Source organism: Alternaria metachromatica (genome assembly GCF_023757995.1).
Source record: "Alternaria metachromatica strain BMP 0045 chromosome Unknown scaffold_34, whole genome shotgun sequence".
Classification (NCBI taxonomy): Eukaryota; Fungi; Ascomycota; class Dothideomycetes; order Pleosporales; family Pleosporaceae; genus Alternaria; species Alternaria metachromatica.
This window is the reverse complement of record NW_026055525.1, coordinates 207,210-234,722: the sequence shown is the minus strand read 5'-3', so window position 1 is coordinate 234,722 and position 27,513 is coordinate 207,210. Positions and strand designations below refer to the sequence as shown.

The following is a 27,513-nucleotide window of genomic DNA, read 5'->3' as shown; positions in this document are numbered from 1 at the left end:
TATCTAATCTATGTGCAAAGGTTCAAGTTTCTAGTGCAACAGCCCGATGTATCGACCCCATTTACCATGAGCACCCTTCCTCCAGTCGACTACTGACCAACACCAGAAGATCAATCATCCCAGGACGCCAAATACTCCGCGACTTTACGCTCATTTGGTATCCACATCCCGAGTTCGCGATCTGTCAGGCTGGGAGCGCTACTCTCGTCCGTACGAAGATTGTCAATCTCTTCGAAATCAATAAGGTAACTGCAATGCAAGCGTCAGCAATTTGCTGTTGGAGAATAGAAACCTTGCTTACCACTTGCGATTCTCCTGATCCCACATGATATTGCGCAGGCCATAATCGGTCGGCACAACTCCACATTTCACCACGGCACTGTCGAACAGTCAACAAGACAGGCAGGGGATTGGTGAGACGAAGACTTACAGCCATGCCTCTTTGAAGGCTTCGCGAACGGACTGCCTATCCTTCAGAGGCATCTCGCAGAACATGTCCATTGACAAGGTCTTGCCAGGCAGCTTGTTCATGAGTATGAGGACACTGTAGCCTCCAACTATGGCTTCGCGATGCAGACCCGAGCGCACCGTGCCTATAGACGTACCATAGAGCCAGGGAGAATGCTGACAGTCTTCGCGCTCAAGAAGGTCAAGAGCTTGCACCTCATTCCTTGTGGCGGGGCTTTCGCATGAGCTGGCCGGTGCGTTGCACATCTCGAGATGATGCTTGTATGCAGACAAGAACGCGATTTGGGCGTCGTTTTGATCCTGCAGCTCCTTCTCCCCATCATCGATCATCCCCTCGTACATCTCAACCGTATCTATACTTGCGCGCATCCTGATTCTGTTACTAACACGTCCGAATAATATGAAACATTACTCACTGAAACTTGACTTTGACTACACACTCGCCCAGGTCTTTCCAGGGCCCATCGAGGCAAACACATGTGTAGACCTGGCGCGCTTCGCAAGGACTGTGGACGTCCTGAAATTGTAGCTTCGATAGCGGTGCGAGAATCTTCCATCGCGAGTTGTCGGTGATGCGAAACATTTTGCCGACGTACGGATTGTTGCGCAGCCACTTGGAAGACGGTTTCGACTTGCGGGGTTTCGCGCGACCAGGGGCGACATTACTCTCGGGCTTGGGTGAGTCGCTGGAGGAGCTTGAAGTGTTGGAGATAGAAAGAGAGCTCATCTTGAAGCAATTTCAACGGATTAGACTGCAGTGTGTACAGTTATGCAGAGGTGGATCAATGTTGGGGCCTCAGTGTGTTGTTGCACCGCCCGACCAGGCTCAAGTCGGGAATGCGCTAAATCTAGGCCTAGCTCAATTAGATCTAGCGTCACCTAACGTCAGTAACTTCATTGGCAAATTCTTGGCTCAGTGCTCGAACCTGGAGTCGTCTCGCAATTGTAATTGGAAATGTCAAACGATGACTTAGTGTTGCAGTTTTGAGAAACGTACTAGATTCCTTGAGGACTAATAAATGATTTCTACATCGGGCCGCAAGTAAGTTGCCTGTGCATGTGCAATTGATGCACATACCCGCGAATGAAATCCATTCGTGGATTCAAGTGTCACAATGCACGGATATCAAGTGTTTATATGTACTATGATATATACAGCTGGTCATGTCTTCTTACTTGCATTTACATACATGTATACCTACTGCTGCACTACAGCGAATATAAGGTGTTTGGGAAATACACCCACATTGAGACTACTATGTAAGGCTACTAGACCGCGTTTTGTTGCCCTGCTTTGCATCAACATTCCACCGTAATGCATACATGTATTTGAAGATCGACCGTCTACGATTTAACAGTACTGTCAATCCCTTCTAACGGACGGTGATCTGATACTCTCAAGCTACTTGCCACCTAGTCTCCCACTTCTCCTCAGTGGCAGTGGCGTAATCGGTGTCCCCACTTCGTGAACTTCCTCCAGTTCATCATCTTCAGAAGGGGCATGATCATCATCCCGGTACTCGCTATCGTCGATGCCGTCGTCATAGTAGCTACCAGCCACCTCGGAGTACTCGGCGCTTTTGGGAAGGGGTGCAAAGCTGACCCCGGGCGGAGACCTGGGCGTTGGTGACCGGCTGTTGTTCTGCTTGGTCCGCTTGTAGGTATCCTTTATCACTTGCATGCTCTTCTTGAAGGAAGCTGCAGCTTTATGGGGTGACATAACGTCCAACAAGCTAGCTTTGGGACGCAGTCGCCGATTGGGTTTGGAGTATGACGGTGAAGGTGTGTCAACATAGCGCGACGCTACACGCGCTGGGACGTCGTTGTCGGTGAGCTTCGTAGAGAACCACTGGTTCTGGTCCGGGATCTCGGTCCCTTTAAGCCTGTAGCCTTTACCTCCACCGTCGACGACGACTTTGTGTAGCAGGAAGAAAATTGCGAAACGTGTACCAAACTCCTGTACATTGGTGTTCTTGTCCAGATGAGTCGCGATGTCATCGTGGAAGATGCGTGAGTAATACAGAGCATACTCTTCTGGATTAGACTGGTTCGGTTCGATCCTGAGAAGAATGGTCTCTTTGTAAGTGGAAATAAATCCATACTTGAGCTTGGCTTCTCGCATATCCCTACCTGGTTGCCCTGTGATGAGGGGTTAGCTCGATCGGAGACCTCCGATGATTGTTGTGACAATGCGTGCGGACTGGTGGAGATATGTGATAACCTACCAAGAAGGTTGCGAAATGATTTCGCCTTTTTGGAGTTGGGATCCAAGATCAACTCGGCAAGATCAACAGTCGTACACATTTTGAACTCTCCTAATACGCGCACCGGGTCTCGGCCTTTGGGGCCGACCTTGAAGACGAGGTCTGGCTCAGAGCCTTTGGGGCGCGTTTTGACATTCTCAAATTTAGAGCTAGGGACCGGTGGATATAGGTGTCAGTAAAAGCTTTATATGCACGTCGCGCAGTGAACTTACCTGGAGTATTCAACGCGAGTGGGTAAGAGTATTTCATCAGCTTTGTTTGCACATCTTGCAAGCGCATGTATAACCGCTCGCACTGGCGTTGCAACATTTTGTTTGATGCGCCCATCAACGTCGATCTCTGCAGCCATTGTCCCTCCCTCGGCTGTCGCAAAGTCTGGGTAGAGCTCGAGAATCACTGAAGTCTTCACGTTCGTCTTGGCTGAACAGTCGTCAAACCTAGTCGTGGGAGTAGACAGTCAGTATTTGTCCTCAATGCTGCTCATACGGGGTTACTACTCACCTTGGCTTAATAGCAGCTAAGAAGTCCTTTAGCTCGCCTTCGATATCCCACACCCCCAGAGGACCCTCAAACATGTAGCGCATACTGCTTGTTGTCACGCCCTCTACCTTCTTCTTTGCCAACAGGAGTGGCGGGAGCGCCGCGCTGATGGTCTCCCATGCACTCTCGAAGATATCCGAGAGCTCCAAGGTTTTGGGCGTCATGATTTGCGTGAGCGATATTCGCCTGTCGGTCGTGAGGTCGCAGTACGTGTTTCGCGGTAAGAATGCGTGCTAAGGAATCGCAGCGCAGAGTCGTGTCACCGTGGATGGTGCGTATAGAATTGTTGCCTAGACAATTTTGACTTCTAGGCGCTCACGATTTGCCCCACTGGTGTTTCCCTCTTTTCCCTCTCTCGTTATACCACTCTCCGCACCTTGATCCGTGCGCGCTTTCTCGCTCCAGAGGAAACCACAGTCACCGCTCCAAGAACGCTTCTCTTGAACAAATGTGCGGAAGCGATCCACTATGGCTTCCACGTCAACCGTTTGATATACTGAGAACACTGCATATATCCTTTATCATTACCCCGTGCACGCGAGCGCGCAGTTCATATGTCGGGCGGTATTGACAGTATTATAACTGTGTGGAGTATCTTAAGGCCGTCGCTCTAGGCCATCTGAACGTTCTTCTTCACCTTGCGCTCTTCCTTTCGCCCTGCGAGTCCGACCCACGTTCACTTTTCCTGCGGCCTTTCCACCCGGGGCGACAGCAGGGGTATCTCGACTTGGCGCGTTCACTTCCACAACAAAATGGCGTTCCAGCAAATTCTTTCGTTATCCTTTCTCTTGCGATTGGAATCGAAGGTATCGTTGCTTGATATATCCCATCCATCAGCATGGCGCTGGTACGTTGACCCCTCGTTCGCTATTAGTCCACCCAATGCTAACAGGTTGTGTAGAGCAAGTACGGGTTCAGAATCCGAAAACCGGTATACAAACAGCTCCATCAGCTTCAAGTATATTCTGATCGACGACATAGTCCTTGTTGCCGAATGCGAAAGCTGCGACTGGTTCTGCAAAGGCGAGTAAGGAGAAGAGCACACCCGGTGCGCGTTCCGGACACGGGGCGCCACGCAGTCGGATAGACCTGATCAAGAATCCTCCACTGCGCAAGAAAGTGAGTATTATGCGTCAAGGACATGAGCATTGCCGGTAGCATGGAGCTGATGTAAATGTAGGCACAGCCGTCTGTGGTGCCGAAGGAAAAGAAGACCGCTGGCTTCCGGACTAATGGCCAGCTTCGTATCACGCCGACCTCTCTGAAGTCGCGAGTAACTCTCGATAATCTTGCTGAGGGTACGCAAGCCGCGCCCATCTGCATCGACGACGACGGTGATGATGACATTGGGATCGCCAAACATCAAAAGAGCTCGGTTTCGGTCAACAAGGACGCAAAGAGTCAACAGAGTCTCGTAAGAGCGTTCACGCCCCTCTCGATGAACGACCAAGATCGCGAAACCGACGTTCCGTCTCTTTCCACATCTACACCCGTAGGCGCCGAGCTGAACGAAGACCTGTCTTCCGGCTCTTCGCGCGGCAGCAGCCCCGTCGAGATTACCAGCGAAGATGACGAGCAACCCTCAGATACGGAGCCTTCTTCCCCCATCGATGGGTATAAGTCTCCGCGGAGAAGGTGCTTGGTCAAACCAGGGCGTTACCGGGCTTTTCGGACAGGCCTGTACACGTTGTTCGCGATTACGAAACCGAAGGCGCGACAGATACCGTTCGACAAAGTCCTCAGAGTCATCAACAACAACCTTCCAGTCGAGAAGCAGTTCTCTCCTCTGGAAGCAAAGCAGGTCCTCAAATATATGAGGGAGAAATTGTTCGACTCGCTGTGCGCCGATCGGGTAGTGGACGTGAACCTGGAGGGTATCAAGTTGTATGCGTAAAGGACATGGGAATACTGCCGGAGCAGGGGCGTTGGCTCTATCTTTGAAACTTTGTATAGGACAAGTTGAGAGCGCGTTCACTTGGAGTCGATTGGATGGTCGGGGCGACTCAGAATTAGTGTTTCATGTACCATTGCGCGAAGGCATAACCATGTCGAGATTTAATACGGATGCGCCATAGCGATGAGTGTTGCGTTCCGGTTATCTTCTAAGGTACTACCGTCCTGTTGCGCTGATGCGGGGCCGCGGTCCGACCTGAACAGCTCATCTAGTGAAGACTTACTCACTCTGCGTGAAGTCCAGCCATGTTCTCATGGTCCGGCACACAGCTTGGACTCAGTCACACTCCGTCCCTTTCCGTGCGTATGGCGACGCTGTGTACATTGTAATATGCGTCGTCTCGTCCGTCGAGCATCCATTGAGGTGTGGGTGGTTATGACATGGGCGCGGTATCGGTGGCTAATCGAGCTCAGCTGCGTCGCGATCGAGAAGAGCGTAGCCCTGTCGTTGTTAGCATGGCGAAGTGGGAGATTCAGACAGTGACCTGCCTCGTGCCGTCGGAATGGGATATCACTAGATACCCGATGGCTACTCGAACAGGCGACATGCAGGGGAGACTGAAGATGCGCGTCCGTTATGATGCATATAGACCACGCAATATCATCCATATCCAGCCTAAGACGGCGTTCCACCAAGGCGCGATGTGGTCCAGCGTTCCAGACTTCTCAGCACCCCGGGCCAATCCTGCGGCTCCGCATCCCTTGGAGGCTCCACTGGCTTCTCCTCTTCATCCTCAGCCGGCGTAGTATGTAGTCGGGCTAGTCCCGATTGCGCGTGGGAGCGTGCGCCATGGGACGTCGGGCTTGGTGTTCGTGTCGTGGATTACGGTGGCTGGCGTCTGGTTCGTCTTGGAGAATATCGATGCGGAGATATAAAGTGAGAGGAAAGTGATTTTGATATCAATTATCAACTTGATGTCCTACTAATGGTCAGTGATGGTGCATTGGAGGTATCTTGTACGTTCTTACACTGGTGGTGGTCATGTCGATAATGCCCACGAGGGTGCCGGCACGGCTGCACAGAACGATGACCGTTTCATACCGGCTTCGGCCTGGGTAATGCACCTGTTGGAACAATCGCGACGAATCGAAGCTTTCGCAGGGTGCCAATGTTGCGAATTGTTGGGATAACGGCTTTATGATGCATCGGACGAGACTGCACAGGTGGTGAGCAAGGAGTAAGTGACGTCGCGCGGTTGGCCCCGCTTACTGGTATCGCTTACATATCGCTTATCGCGCTATCATGTGAATCCTGTGCCCATTACCGGCAACGATCATGGCTGACTTTCAGGCAATCTTATCCGGGCAGAGGCTATGTCATCTCGCTTTAAAGTATGTCAATGCACGACTGGACGCAGTGAAATGAGGAAGTTCCCTACACTATCTCTTCTGGAAGCTGTGCAATGGTCCCCACTCATGCGAGATAAAGACGACCGCATCGTGATATGGATTTAGGGCTGTAGAAGTAGGGTCGCTCCAACACACAGAAGTAACAGCATGCAGCAAGCTATGAGCATGTTGAAACGTGTAGGTTCATCCTGGACTAAAGTTCTACGCCACCGAAGGTATGTTAGCCGCTGAGCCATTTGCAGTGTGATCGATGCTAGAAAAGATGCACAAGAGTACAACGTCCACAACTAACTTTTGGCCGTACATAATCACAGCATGAGGTGTCTAACAAGTCCTCGTAATGTGTCTACTCAGCTTCTCCATCCAAACTCGTCATGCTTTGACGAACAAAACCAAGTACGAGCAGACGTTCGATTTGAAGGAAGTAAGTAGAGGCTAGTCGCGTTTGGTATATCGAGTGAGGTTTGCGCATGTCTGGCTACACGGTCATTCCAGCGAATGAGAGCTTGGTCGATGACAGAATTGCAGGAATGAGTCGAGAGTTCCGCGGGAGTCGTCAAGCTGCATTGGAGTTTCGGATGGGTGGCTCATTAATATGAAGTAGACGCCGTAACAATTGCTAATCGATGTTCGAATGGCTACATTTCCTATAGTGTGATATTTTTCGGTAGATTTAGACTGAACGTAAACATGGTTGACAGCTATCGCGCAGCAGGCATGGAGCTGATGATTGATGGAGAACCTGATGTTGCATTTATGTTCGGTAAGTTGTCGTTCATGACGAAAGCGCAATACTTGCTGCAAAGCCATAAAGACGACAAAGTAGAGTAAGAAGGCCTGCTCAAACTACCTCGTGCGTGCCGAGGCTCACCACTTCCTGACCTTCCGTCTACGCCTACGTGATGAGCCCGAGGTCGCGTTGTAGATGAGATCCAGGAGCCTGTGGCCGACCGGAGTGTGGCGCAATGTGCCCCTATACCGGAGGATCTCGTTCACGTTTAGGGAAGCGGTGGTCGTACGTCGGCGTGAGTGCCAGAAGCGGAAGGGTATTCCAATCTGCATTCGACCTCCGAGCGATAGCCGGCACCATGCGACAGCCTACAGGCCACGTATCAGGGCTTGCTCGAGTCGCAACTGCAGCCGCGAATCCTCCAAGATTCCTCTGATGTTTGACCTTGTACCCGTCACATTCGAGCGTCGCAATCGATATCGCTACGCGTCTAGCTTTGCATCATCACGAAGACGAGCCTGATTATTCGTAGGGGGTGGAGATATGGCGGTGTTCGTGGCTTGCGGTCGCATCGCCTTCGATAGCGTTCCATGCGAAAGAGAGAGGATGAGGAGAGCTGAGAGCTGCGCCAGACCGCATGATGAGTATATGACTTCGAAGAGAGACGGCAGGGTAACTTACCAGCCAAGCAGGGTGCCATCTCCTTGTGTCAGGCCTTTCCAGAGGCGTTGCGCATCCCATGTCCTCGCTCCGGCAAAGCACGTTTCATGCTGTTAGAGTACGACCGTGTCAGCTTTCTTGGTGTGGTGTAGTCTCTTCAGTTGGGATGCCTAGACGCAGCGACAAATGCGAGCTGCGCTTCAGGACGGCTCATGCTTTTGTAAACTCGTTCGCGTTTCGGGGAGTAGATGCGGGGCGTGGGCTTGAGGTGGACTGGCCGGTTGACGTCGATGCTCAATGAGAGGCGTGGGTGTCGCAGGACAGTGGAAATCCAGCGGAGAGCCCCGGGTTACATTTGGAAGTCAGCGCTCCTTCGTATAGCAGCTTCCGTTTGTCGACAAGGCGTTGTGCAGTTGGCCAACGCAGCCTGTGGTGGGCCAAATGCGCTTTTGTCGCTCTGGTTTATCGGGACCGAGTGCTGAACCTGGCGATGAGGTCGAAAAGCCAGTTCTCATCACAGGTAGCCTGGAGTAGATTCTACTATAGTCCCGGTCGGAGTCCTCGCTGGCGCTGCCATTCTAGTATCTGGGATCATTATGAGTCTAGCTCCGGTGCCGCCGGATCCAGCGCAGCGCTATCTCCTGCGCAAACTGTTGTGCGCGGAAATGTGAATGTATGGTTCGCTCGGTTGCAGCGGGCGCACAGGAGCAGGATACCCGCCGCCTTGAGCTGGTTCAGCCCTGTGGGATCGTGATGCGCGCAATGAACTGTGCTAAGGTATGCATTGGCGACAGTGGTTGTAGGACAATGCGAGAACACGGATCGGAGTTGATGAGCCCGGTTGCAGTGATGTGGTTGGAGAAGTTGTGGTGAGCATCTCCAGGTCGAATCTCCGGGGATGACGTCGGGCCACCGCGGGCTTGGCATCCCCCCTATTGGCCGTGCGGATCTGACCACAGCAACACCACTTACGTCTCGTCTTCTTTCGCGATCCTTTCAATCATACATCATCTGCACTCGTTTTGAAAGTTTCCAGCAACTGCCAGTCTGACGAGGAGAGATCCTGCTTCTGGATGTCGGGCGCCGCCGCGATTCAGTCGCTGACGTTCCTGCGCCCCTTCTGGAAACCGCGAACATAAACTCCGTGTCGACCAGTCTACTCACCCTCGGGATCCATAAGATAAGCGAACGCTCCTCGGCGGCAAGGATTAGACCTTCTAAACTAAACACTAGTGTTACTGGTTGTTCGACCAATTGGTTGGTTCCAGGATAGCTCATCTTTCGCTTGGCTATCAGCCGTCCTCTGGATGAAGAGGTTTACCTGCACTGCGGACACTATACACATCTACCCCCGGTGATCGATATGGTACCCGCGCTGTGACGTCGGTAAGTCATTTACATAGTTGATGGCCAGTAAGTTCCATATCACAGGCCTCCACGGATCACAGTTAAGGCTATGCTACAGTGGCTGACTGTATCAGCAGATCTGTTATGCTCGTACAACTCGATGGAGTGACTGGACTCACTCCTACTAGCCGACGAATGTATTGACAAAATCCATGAATGAACTCATTCCCAGTCTGGCCGCATTTCACTTCCTCGCGTCGGAAGCCTAGTGCTACACATGCTGCTGCGGAGCTCTGTGGACTGTTTGCAGTTGAATCGTGGACACGATAATAGCTTCGATGATAGCGACTGACGTTCATCCGTCATTGGCTTCGGTGGAACAGTCTGTCCCAGTTTCGACCCCGTTCCGCACGTCAAGGCGAATTGCAATCGACAGTCTTGAACTTCAGTCACGGGGCTGGGTCGTATCGTCTTATCTCGCCCTTCTAATTTTCATGTTTTTAATGCTGCGACACGAGCTCGTTAGCTTCTTTCTATATCCTTGGTAAGCATTCGCTCCAAGCTTCTAGTCGATTGCAACATGAGTGATCCATCCGCTAATGGGTTTGGTATACGTACTTCACGCGTGCTTGAATTGGGGGCTTGATGCATCTGCTAAAGGTTTAGTGATAGCCTACAGCAGTGAAAGATTGAAACCTCGATTGGCGCTAAGGGGCTCAGCAGATATTCGACAACCGCTTCTTCATTACTTTGTCAACACCAAAGATACTGCACGAGCGGTCTTTCCCAGCACGCGCTTATCATACAAGCTGCACCGACGTCACTTCACACATACGCATTGCAACACGCAAACCACTCTGGGCCATGCCTGCCGCATTGGGTAGTCAAAGATCACTTCTTCTGGAGATGCGAGAGATCAAGCGCGAAACCGTACATAGCAATGAAGCCTACGGTGCATATCCAAGAAGCTCCAACCTTTCGATCTCAAGCAGTCAAACCAACAGTCTCGGTCGACGCTACGCATTCGATTGGTCGCAAAGCGTGAGCATCGGTATGCTCTTTTCAACACCAGTTTCACACCAGCCTAACATGACGAAAGGGCAGCTCATGGATACGGCCTTTCGCGACAAGAAAATAGATCTCGAGAGCTTCAGCCGCCTGGTCGTGGAGGTCAAGCAATCCTCGAAAGTCATCCCATCGAGAGCCGACATCAGTCGCAACGGGTCAGAAGTGCAAGTCCCCTGCACTCCATCGTCCCTCGTTCAAGTTCTCTGCACCCCAGACCTGGCAACCACCTGCACTTCGAAGTCTCTGGACGGAAAAGTGAAAGTACTCTGTACACCGTCATTCGTGGAGTATTGTATGAGTAAAGCTACACAAGGTATAGGGAAGACTCCGACATCGGAACAGTAAGTATCAACATTTTTTGGTGGAAATATCATAGCTTACACCGTTAGTAGACCCACTAGCTACTATGAATGGGATTACATCGGTACCCATGAAAAGCAATACGCAACATTCTCGTTCGTCGAAAATCCAAAGGGTGAGTAGTTTATCGACTATCACGAATATCCCGTCCCTGACAGTCAAATAGTAGTCGGCGCCCCGTCCGTAGCCCCGGCGATGACTGAGCAGTTATGCTCGCTCGATGCCGTCCACTGCGATGGGATACCAACATCCACCGGTTTCGTGTCACCCCTCCCAGGGGGACACCACGAGGAATTCGATGAATTTCACGACGATACACTTTCGGACGAAGACTTCCCGGCTCTTTCATAATTCACCGTAGGTCTCGTTCTACATACTACGGTCAGAAAGCATCCTCACTCAAACGTATACCATGGCAGATCCTTGGACTGCCGACTCGTATCCTGACTTGCACTTTCGTCGTCGCACATTGTAGACAGTACTTGCTTTTGTCCCACAAATGGGGCAGTTCGCCGATAGCGGTGCCGTTGCTGGTGCCCCGGACTTGAGTTGGAGACGAGGAAACATCAATGTAGTGCTTCCACAAACACGTTTAGAAATCCAGGTGGTGTTTATTCCAAGGGCATGAAGTCATCAATATCAGTAGTTGTGAAGCACGGGAAGCCAACAGCAACCAGAGGTACTTATTTTTGCTATTGTAGCCCGTTAATCCGTATGAGAGCCTGATACTGAGTGACGCGACGGCTTCTCCGATGGGCTCGATGTGGGCTCGATGTGGGCGAATCTGCTGCGATATGGGCCACATAGCTTCGCAAACACCAAAGCCTTGGAGGTAATATAGTCTGTAAACATGGTGACATGCGCTTTCTTTGCGCACCCCCGCAGTGATTATTACCTGATGTTCGATCAACTACATAATGTATATCATAAAGAGCAGTCACAAAATTAGCTGTATCCACGAACAAGGGCACAGCTCATCTTTAATTAAGGGCGCAACGGCAAGTCTATAGATTACTTATCTCGAGAGGCGAGCGATTGCTGGTATACTCCTCTCGAGTAGCATCAATATCACCACCACGCAACATAGTCAATGCAATCAATGCCGAAGATGAAAAAAAAACATGGGGTACTAAATTCATATGGTCCCTTCGGACCTGCTATCTAAGTAATGCGCGTGTGGATACAATTTGGTGTCTGCTAGAGCTCAGAACAGTCAATTACATGCGTAACACCGGTGGAATGCCCAGAGTTGCGCGTCATGTCTACTCGGTTGGTGGGATATCTACCGTGATAGTGCTGCTAGACGGCGCGGTGTTCATTGTCGAAACCCGCAATTGGCGCATTTCGTTGGTTCATATGGGAATTTTGGGCTGAGATCTACGATAACAGGTAGTGGACGGCCGGCCCGCTCATGGGAGGAAGGATACAGCCGGAGCTTCAGCGGTATTTTTCCTCCGGACTTCGACGACTTGTCTTCCTTACCTTCCAGGGATGGTCCGCTGTATTCTGGCAGCGCACGAGTCATTTTGTTAATGTTCTGGTCAAACTCCTGGAACTCCCGAACTTTAACAACGCATTCTGCGCGAATTGTTTTCAGCTTTTCGATATCTAGGAGTATGTCTTCGTAAGCAGTAACGCTTTTCTTTATGTCGTCAACGCTTCCCAGGGAGGTACTGTCGGCCGAAGCTGCATCTAAAGCATTCACTCCAGACCCTAAATGCTCCTTGGCGGTGAGTAGCTCAGCCTTTTTTCCTGCAGTTTCTTCGTCAGATTCCCGGATCTTGGCAGCTAGAGCAAGATATTGGTGGCGGCGATTATCGCAGGCGGCGAAAAGGACATCTTTCAAATGTGCATCTCCAGCAGTGGTATCCCATTGAGATATAGGCGTGGTGGCGAATCCGTTAGCTGGAGATTCGGGGCGACATTCTGGATCCATCGAGATGTTGTTGTATGCGTGGATGGGGAATGTTGACTTGTTGGTGGAGGAGAATAAGAGATTACTAGTGCAATTTATAGCGTTGATAATACGGGAAGTGCGTTGTGAAGTGGTCGGACGGAATTACACATTGAGCGAGATTGTATGGTCACATTGGCCATGTACATCAACACTACGTTGTTTCTCGATTGACACTCACTTTCGGCCTACACAGAAGAACTTACATTGTGGCTGCATGTCGAATGCAAAAACTCATCCAGACATCCTCATCTAGATGCCGAGAGAAAGGCGTTGTAGGCGGAGGGCTGTGGTATAAACCACCTTCGGCTTTGGCGCTCGCAATATCTTTAATTTGTCTTAGAGTCCTCCGGGGCTGGTCGCTTAAGCTATTTGGAGTCGCGCCGCTGACCTCTACGCTCGTCGTGGGCTTCCAGGTATCTCCTCTAGGCAAGGTCAAAACGTTAGTTCTTATCCTTGAGGTTGACATTGAATTTATCTGGTCTGAGATCATACAAGCGGTAGGGGATGGCATTGGTGGAGTGGATTCCTAGCCTTTAATGACGATAATAAAGGCGAAATTAGCCTGGGGTTCAAACACAGTTGAGGAATATCCTGCATTACATTACGACACAGGCTGGAGTGCCAACCCAGTCGCGCGCTTTTGTTCACTTTGGAGTTACGTAACTAAGCACAGTAGATATGGATCCTGATGCAGATCAGGCCAACCGCTCTGATACGCTCGCAGGATTCCAGCGTTGCGTTCCTTGACGTTATTGATCATGCGCTCGATGGCATCAGTAGCGTGCTCTTCCAGGCGCTCCTCGTGGGCGGTGTGTGCCTCGTCCCGAATCTCATGCAGACGCTTCAGCCAGTACATCCATCGCCACGGCGTAAATCCAATTGGCGAACGCATTCCTAGCTCAGATTCAACAAAATTTTGACCACCCTTGCTAAGCGTGCTTGGGCAGTCGTTCCAGAAAGCGTCCGATAGCTGTATGAGGCAGTAGTTGGCCTCCTTGATCCATGCGCAAGCAGCTGGCAGCAAATCCGCAACAGTAAGGCTGCGGATGTCGCGAGATAGATCTTCCTCGTCTGGCGTCTCTGGGCTGCAAAGGGCTCGTGTCTCCTCAAATGTGGATCGAAACAGGACGAGAGCGATCTGACAGATCTTGCGGTTGGCCACGCGGGTTGACGCCAGCTTGGCCAAGAAGGAGGCCAAGTTGAGGCGATGAACACCGGACATGGGCGCGCAATTGGTGACCCAGAAATCCGTCATGTCCGTGGCCAGGAAGGGCAAGTCATTCCACAGCGTGCCTTGCACTGTTCGTGCGATATCGATGCCGTAGTTTCCTGACACAGGCCTAGTCAGGGGGCCAAGTCCCTGGATGCGGACGATATCCAGGACCAGGCGGTCTTGGTCAGCGCTTTCATGAGACGCCAGCCGACCAAGCTGATAGTAGATGTGCCATATAGAATGCAGGTAGCCTTCAAGAGAATCGACTCCGTCGCCCACAGCACAATACCGGTCACTGATGATCCAGGTTCGGTTGGTAAAGGCTCCGAGGCGAAGCTGCTCGATCTCCCCGCGAGCGATGCATTCACGGACGCTCTGCCGGTCGTGGGTGCTGTCGTCTAACTTTGTGATGTCCGATGGGCCCTTGGGAAACGGGCTTAGCAGTGCATCGCGGAAGGATTCCATTCTCAGAGGGCTGTAGCGTGACTGGATACGCCGAATAGATGCAGTAGAGAGTTTGAAAGGATAAGCGAGGAAGAAGGCAGGCAGACATGTAGTCCACGTCGTTCTTGTATTGCCGTCCTCCCATATAGAGCTAGGAGTGCTGACGTGCCAAGCCACAAGAGTGATTTGTAAACCCTCTCATGGAAGTAATGCTACGGCACAGTTGTAGACGCGCAAGGTTTGCGGAGTGAGCTACCCAATGTGACCTTGGAAGTCGCGAGTTGGAGCCGGAATGGCGCCGAAGCTAGCTCAAGCTAGATTGTCCTCTCTTCATGCGGCAGTGCGCAGCCTCCAGATCGCCAATGATTAGTCGGTCAGCTGTAGGAGCGACGATTCTGTTGCTGGGGTTGTAGAATTAAGGTTTCTTGCACAATGAGGCTGGGGCGTGGGCCGCCAACCAAGCGGGGATCGTCCAGCGTGGCGCCTTCCGCAGACGCCGGCACGGCACGGCACGCCAGGGCATAGTCACGCGGCCAGACTCTGTCGCGGTAGCACTGACACCCTCTCCAAAAGTGCGAGCAACTAGGGCGCAGTTGTTGATTAAGCGCCGCTCTTCTGCAGCTCGCTTGCGCGAGGACTACGAATCTCGCCTAGGAGAGGATGCGCAGGCGGTGACGATGCACCAGCGGATCCAGCTGTTGTCCTTCGAGGATTTGGATCCCACCCGCGAGCCCAAACAAAGTAACCCCCATTTTGGTGTGGCGAGACAGGTCTTGCGGCACAACGCACCGCAGTGCCCACAGAGCTTCCCTGTTTAGACCCCACCTCCACCCATATGTAGCTTGTATTCTCCGCGGCCTTCACGGTTGGCTGGTGTGGAGCGGGGGTCTCTTCGACGTCGCCTAAGGGCGGGGTTATGCGGATGATAGATCGTTCGAGGGGTAGCGATCGATGAGCGTGTGCACGGGGGACGATGCGCGACCTCGGAGGCGGTACGAGCGAGTGAGAATGGAGTGGTTGCTGAGACGATGTCAATGAAGAACGTGCCTAGAGCGAACGAGACGACGTACCGTGCTATGAGACCGACACAGCGGCATGCAGCGACCGTATGGTGCTTGGGCAAGCCTTCCAATCTAGAACGCTTTCCACGGCATGTAGAGGACACAGTCTGATCGCTCTCCACCTAGCAACCGGGGTCGTCAAGCTCAGCCTAATCATCGTAGTGACAAACTGGGTGTATGTCTTGACCATGAACACGATCAGGCCGCGTGGTGACACGCGTCTACGGAAATCATAAGTCTTGATTTGCGCGATACCGTTATCGGGCGCGTTGAACGTCTGTCGTCGTTTCCAGAGTGCTCCTCCAGACTGCGGCAGAGTACTGCTTGCCGAGGCAGCTTGTGGCCGGTATCATGTTCGCGATAGGACGTCGTTCGGCGTGGGATGACTGTCGGGTGCATGGCTGGAGTCATTATGGCGTCTGAGTGGGTGGATAGGTCGCAAGCCCGCTCGAAGGCTGGTATGATGTCGGCGTTGCTCGGGGAATGATTAAGCTCTGATTGTTAGCAGATGGTTGGTGAGTTCGCACGTTAGTTGTTGTCACGTATCAGCAATACGATGGGCCTCTTCGGAGATGTGCGGGCAAGAGTCGGCATTATCAATTTTACGTCAATAATACCTGCACGACAAAGAGCAGCATGCTTCAGGTGCGACGACTTTGCGAATCTGATAATCGATCTGAGATGGATATCTTACATGATGGCGCGCGGCTACCTTGCGGCGGGAACGTCGGAGCTTCGGTGGGCCGATGCCCGATGGCACGTCACGTGCCAGCGGACTGGCATCCATGGATACGGACTCGATCTCGTCAGTCTGTACGAACCAGCCGCGACCTCAGCGACCCCTCTACAACCGCATCGTTGTGTGTCCGAGATTCTCCCAATCGCCGATGAAATGCCAATACTTAATGTCGGTATACACAACCCAGCCCTTGCCAAACTCGCCCAAGGCTTGGATTTTCTCGTCTGCCCAGTATCTCGGTTCCGGGAACATTGCCGGCCACAATTTGATCAGCCAGTCATGCCTCGGCAAGATCCACGAAGGGTATCTGCAGCGGCGGCCCAGCGCGCGGAGAAATCGTAATGGAATCCCTGGTTTAGTCTTGTCCATCCCTTTGATGTTCGAAATCTTGCCATAGTATCGGTCTACGCAGGCAGGCGGGATGCGCGACGGAGCATACGGCTGCAGGTACATTCGCAAGGTCCAGGGGCATGCCTCCTGCAGTGCTGCAAGAGTAGTGTCTTGTGGCCCCGTTGTCCTACCCATGGCAGCGCTCCATGCTCTGGAGGCGTCGTTGGTCAACGCCTGCAGCAGAGTCCTCTTGCCGACACAGGTATCCGCCAACAGTGCTCTTGCTTTTTTATATGTCGGGTCTCGCGCAAGGACAGAGTGCAGCGTACCGCCTGCCTGCCCATAGTTGTCCCTTCTCAATCTGGGGTCCTCCCAATACGACTCAAAGCGCTCGAAAGCTTCTCGCATGAGCTCCCATACCCGCTGGCCTGTCTCTGCGTCTGGCAGTCCGCGTGCCTGCCACATCCGCGGGTTCCACGAGCGGTTCGCTTCTCGCCAGTACTTGCGTACCTGCACCAGCGGAGGAACCCATCGGTCGTCAAGAGGCTCCGGCATGCTCAGCAGAGTGTAGGCGTTCTTTGCGATAGGTGCTATCGCGGGCTGTGCAGCAGTCAAGCAAGAGTAAAGACCCCAGCCGATGCAGCCGATGCAGCCGATGCCGCCGACCACTGCTGCTGCTGCCACCTTCCGCCCGTGGCGTTTGACCACATTTCTTATCCGCCTTCCCAGCTTATGTCTGCGCCGCTCCTCCGAAGGCCTCGCGCCCGATACACTGCGTGTTGCTTCGTAGATATTTCGAGAGGGTAAACTTGGCTCGCTTCTCGTGCGGCGGCGGTATTTGGAGGATGGCCGAGCAGATGGAGCATTTGCGCGGTGTACGATGCTATCCAAGCAGAAGCGCTCCACTGTAATGGAGAAGTCAGTACTGGTTCGGTCCAAGATCAGACGGGGGTATTGGGCGAGACGCACCGTTGCTGAGCCTCATGAATCGTCGCGTTTCGCTCATCACCTTGCCAGCCTCATCCCGCGTGACAACTGTCACCCAGGCTCTACTCGACGTTTGATGCGCCATGTCAAATGATTGCTCGACGGATGTTCCTCGACTCGATAATTTCAGAAGCTCGCTTCTTACGCCAATGTAACAACGGTCGATGGTTGCCAAAGTTCGCGTGGGGTTGAGAGAGCAAACAAACCTCGGAATGTTACACAAAGAAAAGCTTTATTCCGACACCGCAGAAACGGAAGCTCTTTAATCTTCCTCCTTCCCTTTGTTCCATCACGTTTCGAGCTTCCTCGATCTCGACTGCCCGAACAAGTACAGCCGACGCGTCGCACGAACCATCGATCATGGACACAGGTCTACGCCCACGCGAGAGCCACACGTAAATATAGACGACTACGACACGGGAAGGGGGGCTAATATACATAGGGCGAGGGGCAAGACGCCAAACTTTTCGCGACGTCGCTCGACCGGATGGTGCAGCAGGGTCCTCGTCTTGCTCGTCTGCCTCTTGGGCGTGGTCCTTGCGGTCCTTGCACAGCCCATCTGGTCAATAGGCAAGCCGTCTTGTACTTGCCCTCTCATCGCATGCCCCGACGTATCTCTCCCTAGCGATGAATGCACCGATCCTGCAAGTTTGACAATGCTCAATATACGGAGCAGCCACATCCCGCCTCTGACAGTCAAGCTGTCCATTGAGCTACGCTCAGATGGTCCAGGCTTTGGTGCCAAAGCTATCGACAGGCGTCTCGGCCTTATCAACTCCCGCGCTCTATCACTACACGACCTGACTCTTCATCACACCGCACAGTTTCATCGCCTCCAGACTACGACCATTACTGCTATGTCTGATACTTGCTCCAAGATATGCCGCCCATACCGCTCATGGAAGTTCTGGAAGAACCACAACATGTCCACATTCCTATCGCCTGACGTGCATAACGCCCACCAAGACCAGGCCGTGTTGGATCATCTCCACAAGACCGTGCGCGACGCTGCACGGATCTACCACGACAATGTCGCCTCTAGTCTCGCTTCCAATATTCACCCCCTCAACGATTCACTCAGCAACGCAATCTTCGAAGCGTACGAAGCTTGGACAAAACCACTGCCGTCGGAAGTGTGCCACGAGATCTTTGCAGCATCCTGTGATGCTACCGACTACTACAAAGAGAAACCTCAGATGACTTGGATGAATCAGCTTTTTGAAGCTCTGAAGGGAGAGCAAGACGTACTGAGCATGTCGAAGCACGATCTAGATCATTACTTGACAGCGGTCGACCCCCGGACATGGACCACCACACTTCCGGCGCACACCAAAGATATGGATGCAGAGGACAAGAAGCAATGGATATGGAAGGTCGGCAAGCAGGTTCGTCAAGGCGTCAGTATTGGGTCTGCCGACATGAAGCCCCATGTCGATAGTGGCAACGACGTTCTGCCATGAGGCCTGATACACGTGCCCATGCGACCGACTTGACACCCTTTCAAGTCTCCGGGACTAGTGTGTCCTCGGTTCTTGCTTGTCGAATGTCGCAGGATGGGTGTATGGCGGCATGTCACTTGCCATGGGCAAGGCCTGTCTCATGTGGTCGAGCATTACTGTACGTATCTCAAACATGACACAAAATGGAAGCTGTTGTCCGATATATCTCATAGTTTTCGGACAAGTGTAGCAGTCATCCAGCACCACGATCTTCGACTCCTTCATGTTTCCAGCATGTGACAGGGTCTTCGACGTGACGTAAACAAAGGACAGCAAACCCGCTTGAGCAAGCGCAGGCTCGACATATAGCAAGGCTAGATGCCTTCCCACTTACACTTCGACGTTCCCCGATATTGAAAAATCGCCACGTCTCTGAACATGGAAGCGTATATGGCATGGACGTCCGACAATTTACGAAGAGAGATCAACAGGCGCAAGCTGAAACCCACACCAATGCCCACCAAGAAGGTCGATCGAGCGATTCTTTTGGTCGCTCACGATGAGCGAAACGCCCAGGTGGGGGCGAGTGGGTTGGTTGGAGCGGAAGAGGAGGAAGACAATGCGGACGAAGATGACGATGATTTCGTCGATGCAAGTGAAGATGCTGAAACGAATCATCAAAAAGAGGGTGAATTGGAGGCGGCAATACACCCAGCTAAAGGCGGAGAAGCAAGCATTGATGACACGGAACAAGACGCTGCTTCAACCTCATCCCCGCAGCCAAGTTATGGCGAAAAGCGTAAGCAACCACAGACAGAATTGGAAGACCGCACCACCAAACGTCAGCACTACAACGACCCGCCTGCAAATGTACTACTCAATCCAGCATCACCGTCTCCACCAAAATCATCATCGCCGTCACCCTCTCCACCAGAGTCATCGCCGCCATCACCGTCCCGCCAGCAGCAAGACGCCGTCATCGCGCTAGACCAAGAGAACTGGACCGCTCGCGCCGAACGTGCCTTGGGCCCTGTTGATCGCTCTTTCACCAACCTCAATGCCTGGATAAACGATGTCGTTGGCTTAGGTAACCCTGCACCTAAGGACCCGACCCCAGGCCAGATTATTAGCGAGGTGGCTGAAGATTTTGGGCGCTGGGTAGGGCGGTGGAGTCGAGGGACGAATGCGAGAATAGGGCTGGTGGATAGAGAGATCGAGGACATGGCAGATCACCAGGATGAGGAAGTTGAAGGAGATGGAGGGGCCGGCAATGGCAATGAGGTATGAGGCTGAGCGAAAGACGGATGGATCTTCTTTAAAACATGGTATGTATGAGTATGCTGCTGTGGTCTATCGCTAATGCTCCGCGAGAGTACGTTAATATACAAGATTGCCGTCAAGTCCAACTTTTGATCTTTCATCCTATCTACTGCGCTCTCCAATACACATGCCCAAAGTCGCATCCATCCTTCCGGCGATACATCATTGCCCAAGCTATCCCAGACGCCCATTTCTATTCCACACCAGCAACCGCATCTTCTCAATCTGACCCTTCCCATTCCCGTCTCTTCTATCACCATGGCGACATCAAGTGAAGATGAACTCGTCTTCAATGTCCTTCTCTTTACCTTTCTCCCTTTGTCTCTGCTCACGCTTCTGATGCTTTGGCTTGTCCGCCCCAGCCACCACCTCCAGCGCCTTCTCCAACACCTCAACCCAGAGCAGTAACTCACGTATGTCCTCAGCGTTCTGAAGACCGGATCGACGCACGCTCTCCATTTGCGCAGCGAGGGTAGGGTCGTTGGGAAGAAGAGGAACTGGTGCTCCATCGAGAACCCGGAGTTCGGGCTGAATGTAGCGCGTACGGGGTGACTTTCGGGTAGGGGTAGCGGCGGTACGTGGACGGGTTGGGGGCGAGATGCCGACTCTTTCGGTTGATGGTATTGGATGCGACGAAGATTCTCCCATCTCCGGGCTCCGTACTCGACTCACAGTCTTGGTGGTTGGCTTCTTGGCGGCGGACTGCTTGCCGGGCTTTGTCGTAGGAGTTGGAGGTCGGGAGGATGGAGCAGCTGGTGGGCTACCCTTCTTGCCATCATTCGAAGGCGGAGGGAGAGATTTCTGGAGTGCGTTGCTGATGGCTTGGTTTGTCGGCTTCTTGCCTTTGGTTGAGGAAGATGCGACGGTGGTGGGCTTCGCAACCTTTGAAGGCGTGGTAGCAAGGGCTTCACGGATTGCGTTCGGCTTAGCGGCATGAGCAGTGTCATCAACAACAGCTTTGAGCCGGTCGGAGACGGTGCCATATCGGGATGGGGTTGGACTTGGGAACTGGACTCGTTTGCGCGATGAAGGCTGAGGTGTGGTCTCGTCTTCATCTCCAGAGTCAAGGACTACGGGGCGCTTGGATGCGAGGCGTCTAGTACTGACGGATTCGTTGGGCTTGACGGTTTCCTTCTCTGGCTTTGGTGTAGAACGCTTCATGATTCCCTTGGGTTTTGGCGTATCCACGGCTTCGAAGGCTAGTTCATCGTCGCTGCTGGTGTCGCTGATGATGGAGATACATGTTGATGGTTTGCGTCTCTTCTGCTCGGCTGTCGCGTTCTTCTTATTGCCAGGAGAAGACGGTATGAGGCTGGATGAGCTTGATGCTGCGACAGGCTTCTTGGAACTTGATGGTGTTGGCTTTCTGGTCGGGGTCTTGTAGTCGTTCTTTTGGTCGACATGCTTTGCGCAACGGTTTGGGGTAGTTTCCATCGTCTTTGGCGAACCGATATCGTCCATGCCAGCAACCCGCGTCGCATGGTTTCCGCATGGCGTTCCGTTCTTGCAAGTTCCGCGGCAATGGTGAGTAGCCATGAGGGTCGCTCGAAGGAGGTGAGTGTTGTAGTTCAATGAGGAGACGTCGAAACTTCGCTGGGCTGGAGCGAGTCTGTTTATATAGCACTTGATGAGCATTACAGAATGCGAACATTTGCGTGCGACGTCGCTCTTCAGGTGTGTGCACGAAGGGGTCACGAGGAGATAGATACGACAGGACTGTGCGCAACACCGACTTCTCATGGATACGCCTCACGTCATACTCGCACTCATGCATCTTGGTCTGGACTTAATAAGGTGCAATGATGCAATGAAGTCTGTGCTAGGTCTACGGGAATCACCCGCAATGCATGAGCTACTCACGTGATATCAAGAACTTTGGGGGGCTGAATCGCGTTCCGTCCTATGGCGAAAAGAATACTTGACATTCTAAACACTACTCGTAGCTATGATCAGGACCTGCTGCAGCTCTCGCTCAATCTATCACGTGTCAACAGTGCCCTCAAGGCTCAGATCCCCCATCAAATTGTCGCTGTTCCACTCCCTCCCCACTTGCAAATTCTCTATCGCTCTCTTCAACAATACCAGATCACTTCGTCCATGAAGCATGGAGAGATACTTCCGCATACCCTCAAGACCTTTGAACAGACGTGCAGAGTCTTCTTCGTGAACCTTCTCTGCTGCTGTCCGCACAGCGTTCTGAGCTTGCAACGTGAAGAGATCAGTAGCAAGGGCCAGCGCGGAAGGAAGATCTCGCCCAAGGGCGCCTGCACGAAGCCCAGATGGAAGAGTATGCCCCAAAGCATCGACAGGTAGTGCGAGCGAAGTATCGTCCGCAGGGTAAACACGGGCATGATTCGTGAGGAGCTGGATATACTCGGCTTGCGACTCGACGAGTTCAAGATCCCACTCGATGGCTATATCCATCCGCTTGGGCATGAATTGCAAACGCGTTTCTCTCAAGGTATTGCGGCGTCTTTCACAGTGAAGCTCATGTGCCAGGTGCCGTCGATCAGATTCGGCAAAGAGAGCGTCAGCTTCCGCCATTACCCCGGAGATTGCTTCCCACGGGCGAAGCCATGAGCCATCATCTTCACAGAACTGCTCCGCTGGCGCTACATCAACTAAGGAGATCCTGTTGCGACCGTGTTGGACTGCTGCGTTGACCAGATACTTCGTGTAGACGGCCCGTTCGTGGGCTAGCTGGGCTTCTAGGTCTCCGATGATGTGAAGTTCAATCTGGCTCTCAACACGACGAGCATCTTCGATCTGGACGAGTAGGAAATCGATCTCTTCGACGCCACTCTGACTAGATTCGGGGTAGGTGAAAGCTACTTGCTGCCCGAGAAGCTCAAACCGCTCGAGCACAGCCATATGATGTTGTTCCATCATTCGGACAACTTCTGGTGAGAGAGACTGAGCACCAGTGGACTGAGCAAGCTGATCTTTTGGCGCATCCAAAGTCATGACATTCGATCCTTCAGCAAGACTCTCGCCCCCAGCCAGCTGACCGTGAATCTGCTCCACCATTCTTAACGTTTTGTCCAATACCTCACTTCGAGCTGGTCCTGACGCTTGCTCAGTGGCATCTTCCGAAGTTGGTATCCAATGAGTTCCGAGTCTCTCCACTGTCGTTTCGATCGTGCTAAGGGTCTGGAAGAGGGTGCGTCTATCTGATGGCTGGACTCCAAGAGCCGAGTCAGGGTTTAGCTGGCCGTAGATACCCCGTATCATGGTTATCACGGTACTCAGCTCGGCCTCCAGACTAGATGCGGTGGGCAGAGATCTGTCGTGGATGTCTTGCAGTTGTTGTGTCGAGGTATCCTGGCCTTTCTGGACCAGCCTCAATTCTTGTGCCAACATGGATGAGTTGGACAAAAGATCAGCCTGAATTTGACTTCCTTGATGCTGAATGGTTGCCTCGACTCTTTGCAGCTCACCCCGTAGTTCTTTTAGGCGAGATCTTACACCCATGAACTGAACGTTCTGACGCTTCTGGTTCTTTCGTAACCGCGACTGGATATGGCCACTTGCCGCCTTGATCGAAGTGTTGAGTTTGTTGGTCTGCGCCATGCGTACATCCGATTGGTTCTGGGACTGGGTCGAGATGTGTGCATGCAGACTGGTGAAGATCTGATTAGCTGGCACATTTTGATCACGTAACCATGCACAGCTCTCGCGGACCTGCGTGCTGATCTGGGATTGGAAGTCGCGTATCTGGCCATGGATCTCGGTGGTTGCCGTTTCGACTTTAGTCTCCAATTTTGATGCAGCGCGCGTGACTGAGTCGTCTGTCTTTTGGAACAGCCAGCCACCGGTAGACTGAAGCTGCATCTGCAAATTACTAACATGGCTGTGAATGTCTTCGACGGCTTCCAAGCTGGTCATCCGACGTTTCTTTCTCGGTTCCACCTCGTGAGTGTCATGTCTTCCTCGTCGCAGGCCTACAGGTGATACCGTTGGCTCTCGGTTGATGACGTTGACATTTTCAGATCCTTCTCTACTGAATTGGCCAGTAACATTGATGTCGCATGACTTCATAGAGTCAGCTCTGTCGACTGACTGCGCCTTTGTTTGTCGAGTATTGTAGTCGTCAATTCCAATGGGAGAATCAGCATCGGATGGATGTAAAGGCCTAGACAGCGTCGAACCACAGTGTTCTTCGGTACTCGGATGGTCGGTCGACTTGGTACTACCCTTCAGTGATTTGATCTGCTCCTCTATGGAAAACAAAGCAGATGAAGAACGGGCGAGTTTTGGCTGCTTCGTAACGTGGGAAGGACCTGACGTCGCCTGGATCGGAATTGACTTCTTTTGTGCGTCTCTTCCATGCGGGAAGTCATCGTCTATTGTTGGAAACGCACCAGGAACGGGTAGAGATGCGGTGACCGACGAATGTGGACCCTTTTGGTTGACCATTCCTGGAAATTCGGGGCATCTCGATCCGGCCCGCTCTGGGTTGATAGTGACAGTGGCGGACGATGGCTTGGTCACCGAACATTTCGAAGTATTGGCTTCGGTGGGTGTGTTCTGCCGTTGGATTACACGCGAGCTCGATTGGCGTTGTTCTTTCTGAGTCATCTTGTACGGATGAACTGTGTCGTTGGACCGCGCGTTGATATCAGGAGCAGTAGCAGTACATAGTGTTGGCGTGCGAACAGAGGGGCGAAGTATACTCTTGGGCACACCTGATGATCCAGCCACTACGGCGGGAACGTCTTCGAGAGCGGATCGCGTTCGGGGTGATTGACGCTTGGTGTTTTCTTTGTCGTTATCATGCTGCCGAACTTTGATCCCTGATATAATCCGATGAAGTTCGGGCCACGGTCGAAGATCGTCCACCGTGTTCATGAGCTGGCGAATGTAGTTTGAGTCGAATTGATAGATCTGGTCCAGTGTTTGGTTCTTGTAGGGACCGAATGGGATAACGCAGTCCTTAGGACGTAATTGTCGTGTGCTCTCCATCGCTGGTCAGGAGAAGTGACCCTTGTACGCAAATGTGCAAAGCGCGTACATCTAGAAGATTTGTAGGACTTGAAAAGGGCTGTAAAAACCTGCGTCATCCTCGCAGGAAACGAATGTATCTGATATGAGTCGAGGCCCAAGCGCGCACTGTCTCACCACAGCACACAACCTTCGCAGATGCACGCATATCGCCACGTGACTCGTCTTTCTTCCGTTGCGTCAACAGATCCATCGCAGCCGATACATGCGATATGTCTCGGATTTGCTGCGCAGCGACGCAAATTTCCTGATAACCCGCTTCCTGTTGACGGTATGACAAAGATCATGGTTCGCAAGACGGTCCGGCAGACCATGTCCCAGCTTTGATCACGCACCCCATCACAAACCTCGTCCACAAAAGCGTATCCACGGATTCCAGGTCGCAGCGAAATCGGCTTCATGTCTTGCGCCAGCTGTTCCACGAGATGGCTCTTCAGGAGTTGCGTCCATGGAGTGCCTTCCTCCGTCACCAAAGCCCGTCCAGCTCTTCTTGCATCCGGAGCTGCCCATCTTTGTACAGCCTTCACCACCTTATCTCAACATCCTCTATCTGCTTCCATAATCATTCAATCCGCAAATAGTACCACTGCCTCACTCATCAGGCGCTTTTCACGACTGCGACAGGCTGCATACACCCGACATTCACGATGACTGAATGCCCCAATGGAATAATGGAAGGGATGGGAAAGAATTCGATAGGCTGCAACCCGCCTAACTCGAACGACTTGGAAGCGGACCCGACTATGGGTGCACCCTTTGACATCATCACTCCGAAGGACACGGCCGAAGTTCACAGCTTTATGAATGAACATGGGGTTCTCGACACCTTCTCGCAACTAGTGGAACTAGCTTCTGGCGAATCATCGTCCACGGGAGACCAGTCCTTCCTTTCCGATCTTGACAGAACTGGATACTCCACGAACGCGGATACAAGCATAGTCGGCTGTGGTGGCCCCATCATATCACCATTCGAACATTGCCGCCAATCAGGAGAAGACGTGCAGAACACGCTATCTATCGATCAACAAGTATACCCGAATGACCTCATGGAGCTAAATCTCAGCTCCACGGTCGAAGACTTGAGCATGGCTATTTGCCGAAGAATGCCGTCTAATAACCCGGATGTGGACGACCAAGCCACTTCATTTCTACTCGACAATACCCCAAGTGGTGTTAAAATCAGAGTTGAGCAATTCTTCGAAATGTTCGTTCTGGATGTAAGTTCGCATCTCTTGCAGTGATTGGTACCCGCTAATCCACCTAGGACGTGCTCAATCTCAAATATCTCGACTCGAACGACGAGTGGAGCCCACACACGGTCCAGATCGTGACAGCCTTGATGCCATTTGTGCTTCCAACGTGCGACCAAGGACCAAAGCGAAAGCGTGGCAGCAATGATGACGTTACGTCCCGACCTTCGAAGAAGAGAGACAAGAAGTCAATTGAATGGTGGAGAAGGTGGTCGAAGCTGACGCGCGAAGACATCGCACTCGACTCCGAGCAAGTAGCTGTTGTGAACATGGGTCTAGGCGTTATGCGAGACACCGGCGCTCTGGGTAGGCGAAACAAGGGCACTACCTTTATGGATGTTTACGCCGCGCATGTTGGCAATATGCTCGCTACAGAGCGTGTTACTGCGCTGACCAGCGTCCAATATGTGGTATACGCCATCTTTTTCCACATAGCCTCTACGATGGACCCTGCCAACTGGGTAGCGAAGGGTAACGCTGGTCAAGTAAGGGGGAAGTTCTGTCCCTCTGCGGTACGACGCTTGTTCTCCCATTGTGGCGGTTATGTGCCTGGTGGTATGACGCCGGCTGTTTTCGAAGAGAAGTTACGCGGTTGGCAAGATCATGGGAGAAAGTACGAGTTCATCGGTGTGCACCTTGGCCTTGGAAGCATTGTGCATCTGGGATCGGTATTACACCACACGCAGCTCAAGACGATGACGAAGGGTGGTGAGCAAGCAGTTGATGGTATCAAATCGAGCGAGGTGGCCTTCCGTCATCTGCGGAAACTGGGATTACCGGAACTAGCGAAACAGTCAGGTGCTGATGCGCTGATGCATGATCTCCTCTGGGAGATCTTTGGGAGCTTCCTCGACTTCCCGAAGCGGGTGGGTGATTCGCAGTTTCCCGCATTCGTCGAACACGCCCCAGCGCAGCTAAGTGCAAGCATCATCAGTGACAGCGGCAGCGATGATGGCCAATGTGATTGAGTGTCGGCGATCAAAGTGCGCGGAGAGAATTCTTGGGCGATGTTATAAGGGCATGAGGGGTATG

At 52.5% G+C, this 27,513-nt stretch overlaps 9 protein-coding genes across 9 annotated transcripts; 4 read left to right on the top strand and 5 right to left on the bottom strand.

Moving 5' to 3' along the window:
* Positions 1–426: 426 nt before the first annotated feature.
* J4E83_009606 (uncharacterized protein) lies at positions 427–1,195 on the bottom strand (the record flags this gene model as incomplete). Its single annotated transcript, XM_049336491.1, has 2 exons — positions 427–838; positions 885–1,195. The coding sequence occupies 2 exons, from the start codon at positions 1,193–1,195 to the stop codon at positions 427–429; spliced, it is 723 nt and encodes a 240-aa protein (XP_049184424.1).
* Positions 1,196–1,870: 675 nt separating this feature from the next.
* Positions 1,871–3,436, bottom strand: J4E83_009605 (uncharacterized protein; the record flags this gene model as incomplete). Its single annotated transcript, XM_049336490.1, has 4 exons — positions 1,871–2,598; positions 2,694–2,881; positions 2,945–3,169; positions 3,234–3,436. 4 exons carry the CDS (start codon positions 3,434–3,436, stop codon positions 1,871–1,873), a joined length of 1,344 nt encoding a protein of 447 aa, XP_049184423.1.
* Positions 3,437–4,110: 674 nt separating this feature from the next.
* Positions 4,111–5,166, top strand: J4E83_009604 (uncharacterized protein; the record flags this gene model as incomplete). The annotated part of the gene is made up of 4 exons (XM_049336489.1): positions 4,111–4,119; positions 4,174–4,203; positions 4,254–4,391; positions 4,453–5,166. The coding sequence occupies 4 exons, from the start codon at positions 4,111–4,113 to the stop codon at positions 5,164–5,166; spliced, it is 891 nt and encodes a 296-aa protein (XP_049184422.1).
* An 8,186-nt stretch (positions 5,167–13,352) lies between these two features.
* Positions 13,353–14,375, bottom strand: J4E83_009603 (uncharacterized protein; the record flags this gene model as incomplete). Its single annotated transcript, XM_049336488.1, has 1 exon — positions 13,353–14,375. One exon carries the CDS (start codon positions 14,373–14,375, stop codon positions 13,353–13,355), a length of 1,023 nt encoding a protein of 340 aa, XP_049184421.1.
* Positions 14,376–18,127: 3,752 nt separating this feature from the next.
* J4E83_009602 (uncharacterized protein) lies at positions 18,128–18,931 on the top strand (the record flags this gene model as incomplete). Its single annotated transcript, XM_049336487.1, has 1 exon — positions 18,128–18,931. One exon carries the CDS (start codon positions 18,128–18,130, stop codon positions 18,929–18,931), a length of 804 nt encoding a protein of 267 aa, XP_049184420.1.
* A 492-nt stretch (positions 18,932–19,423) lies between these two features.
* Positions 19,424–20,197, top strand: J4E83_009601 (uncharacterized protein; the record flags this gene model as incomplete). Its single annotated transcript, XM_049336486.1, has 1 exon — positions 19,424–20,197. The coding sequence occupies one exon, from the start codon at positions 19,424–19,426 to the stop codon at positions 20,195–20,197; it is 774 nt and encodes a 257-aa protein (XP_049184419.1).
* A 300-nt stretch (positions 20,198–20,497) lies between these two features.
* On the bottom strand, positions 20,498–21,970 carry J4E83_009600 (uncharacterized protein; the record flags this gene model as incomplete). The annotated part of the gene is made up of 2 exons (XM_049336485.1): positions 20,498–21,828; positions 21,964–21,970. The coding sequence occupies 2 exons, from the start codon at positions 21,968–21,970 to the stop codon at positions 20,498–20,500; spliced, it is 1,338 nt and encodes a 445-aa protein (XP_049184418.1).
* Positions 21,971–22,210: 240 nt separating this feature from the next.
* J4E83_009599 (uncharacterized protein) lies at positions 22,211–25,290 on the bottom strand (the record flags this gene model as incomplete). Its single annotated transcript, XM_049336484.1, has 2 exons — positions 22,211–25,194; positions 25,242–25,290. The coding sequence occupies 2 exons, from the start codon at positions 25,288–25,290 to the stop codon at positions 22,211–22,213; spliced, it is 3,033 nt and encodes a 1,010-aa protein (XP_049184417.1).
* A 612-nt stretch (positions 25,291–25,902) lies between these two features.
* Positions 25,903–27,449, top strand: J4E83_009598 (uncharacterized protein; the record flags this gene model as incomplete). Its single annotated transcript, XM_049336483.1, has 2 exons — positions 25,903–26,448; positions 26,496–27,449. 2 exons carry the CDS (start codon positions 25,903–25,905, stop codon positions 27,447–27,449), a joined length of 1,500 nt encoding a protein of 499 aa, XP_049184416.1.
* Positions 27,450–27,513: the final 64 nt, after the last annotated feature.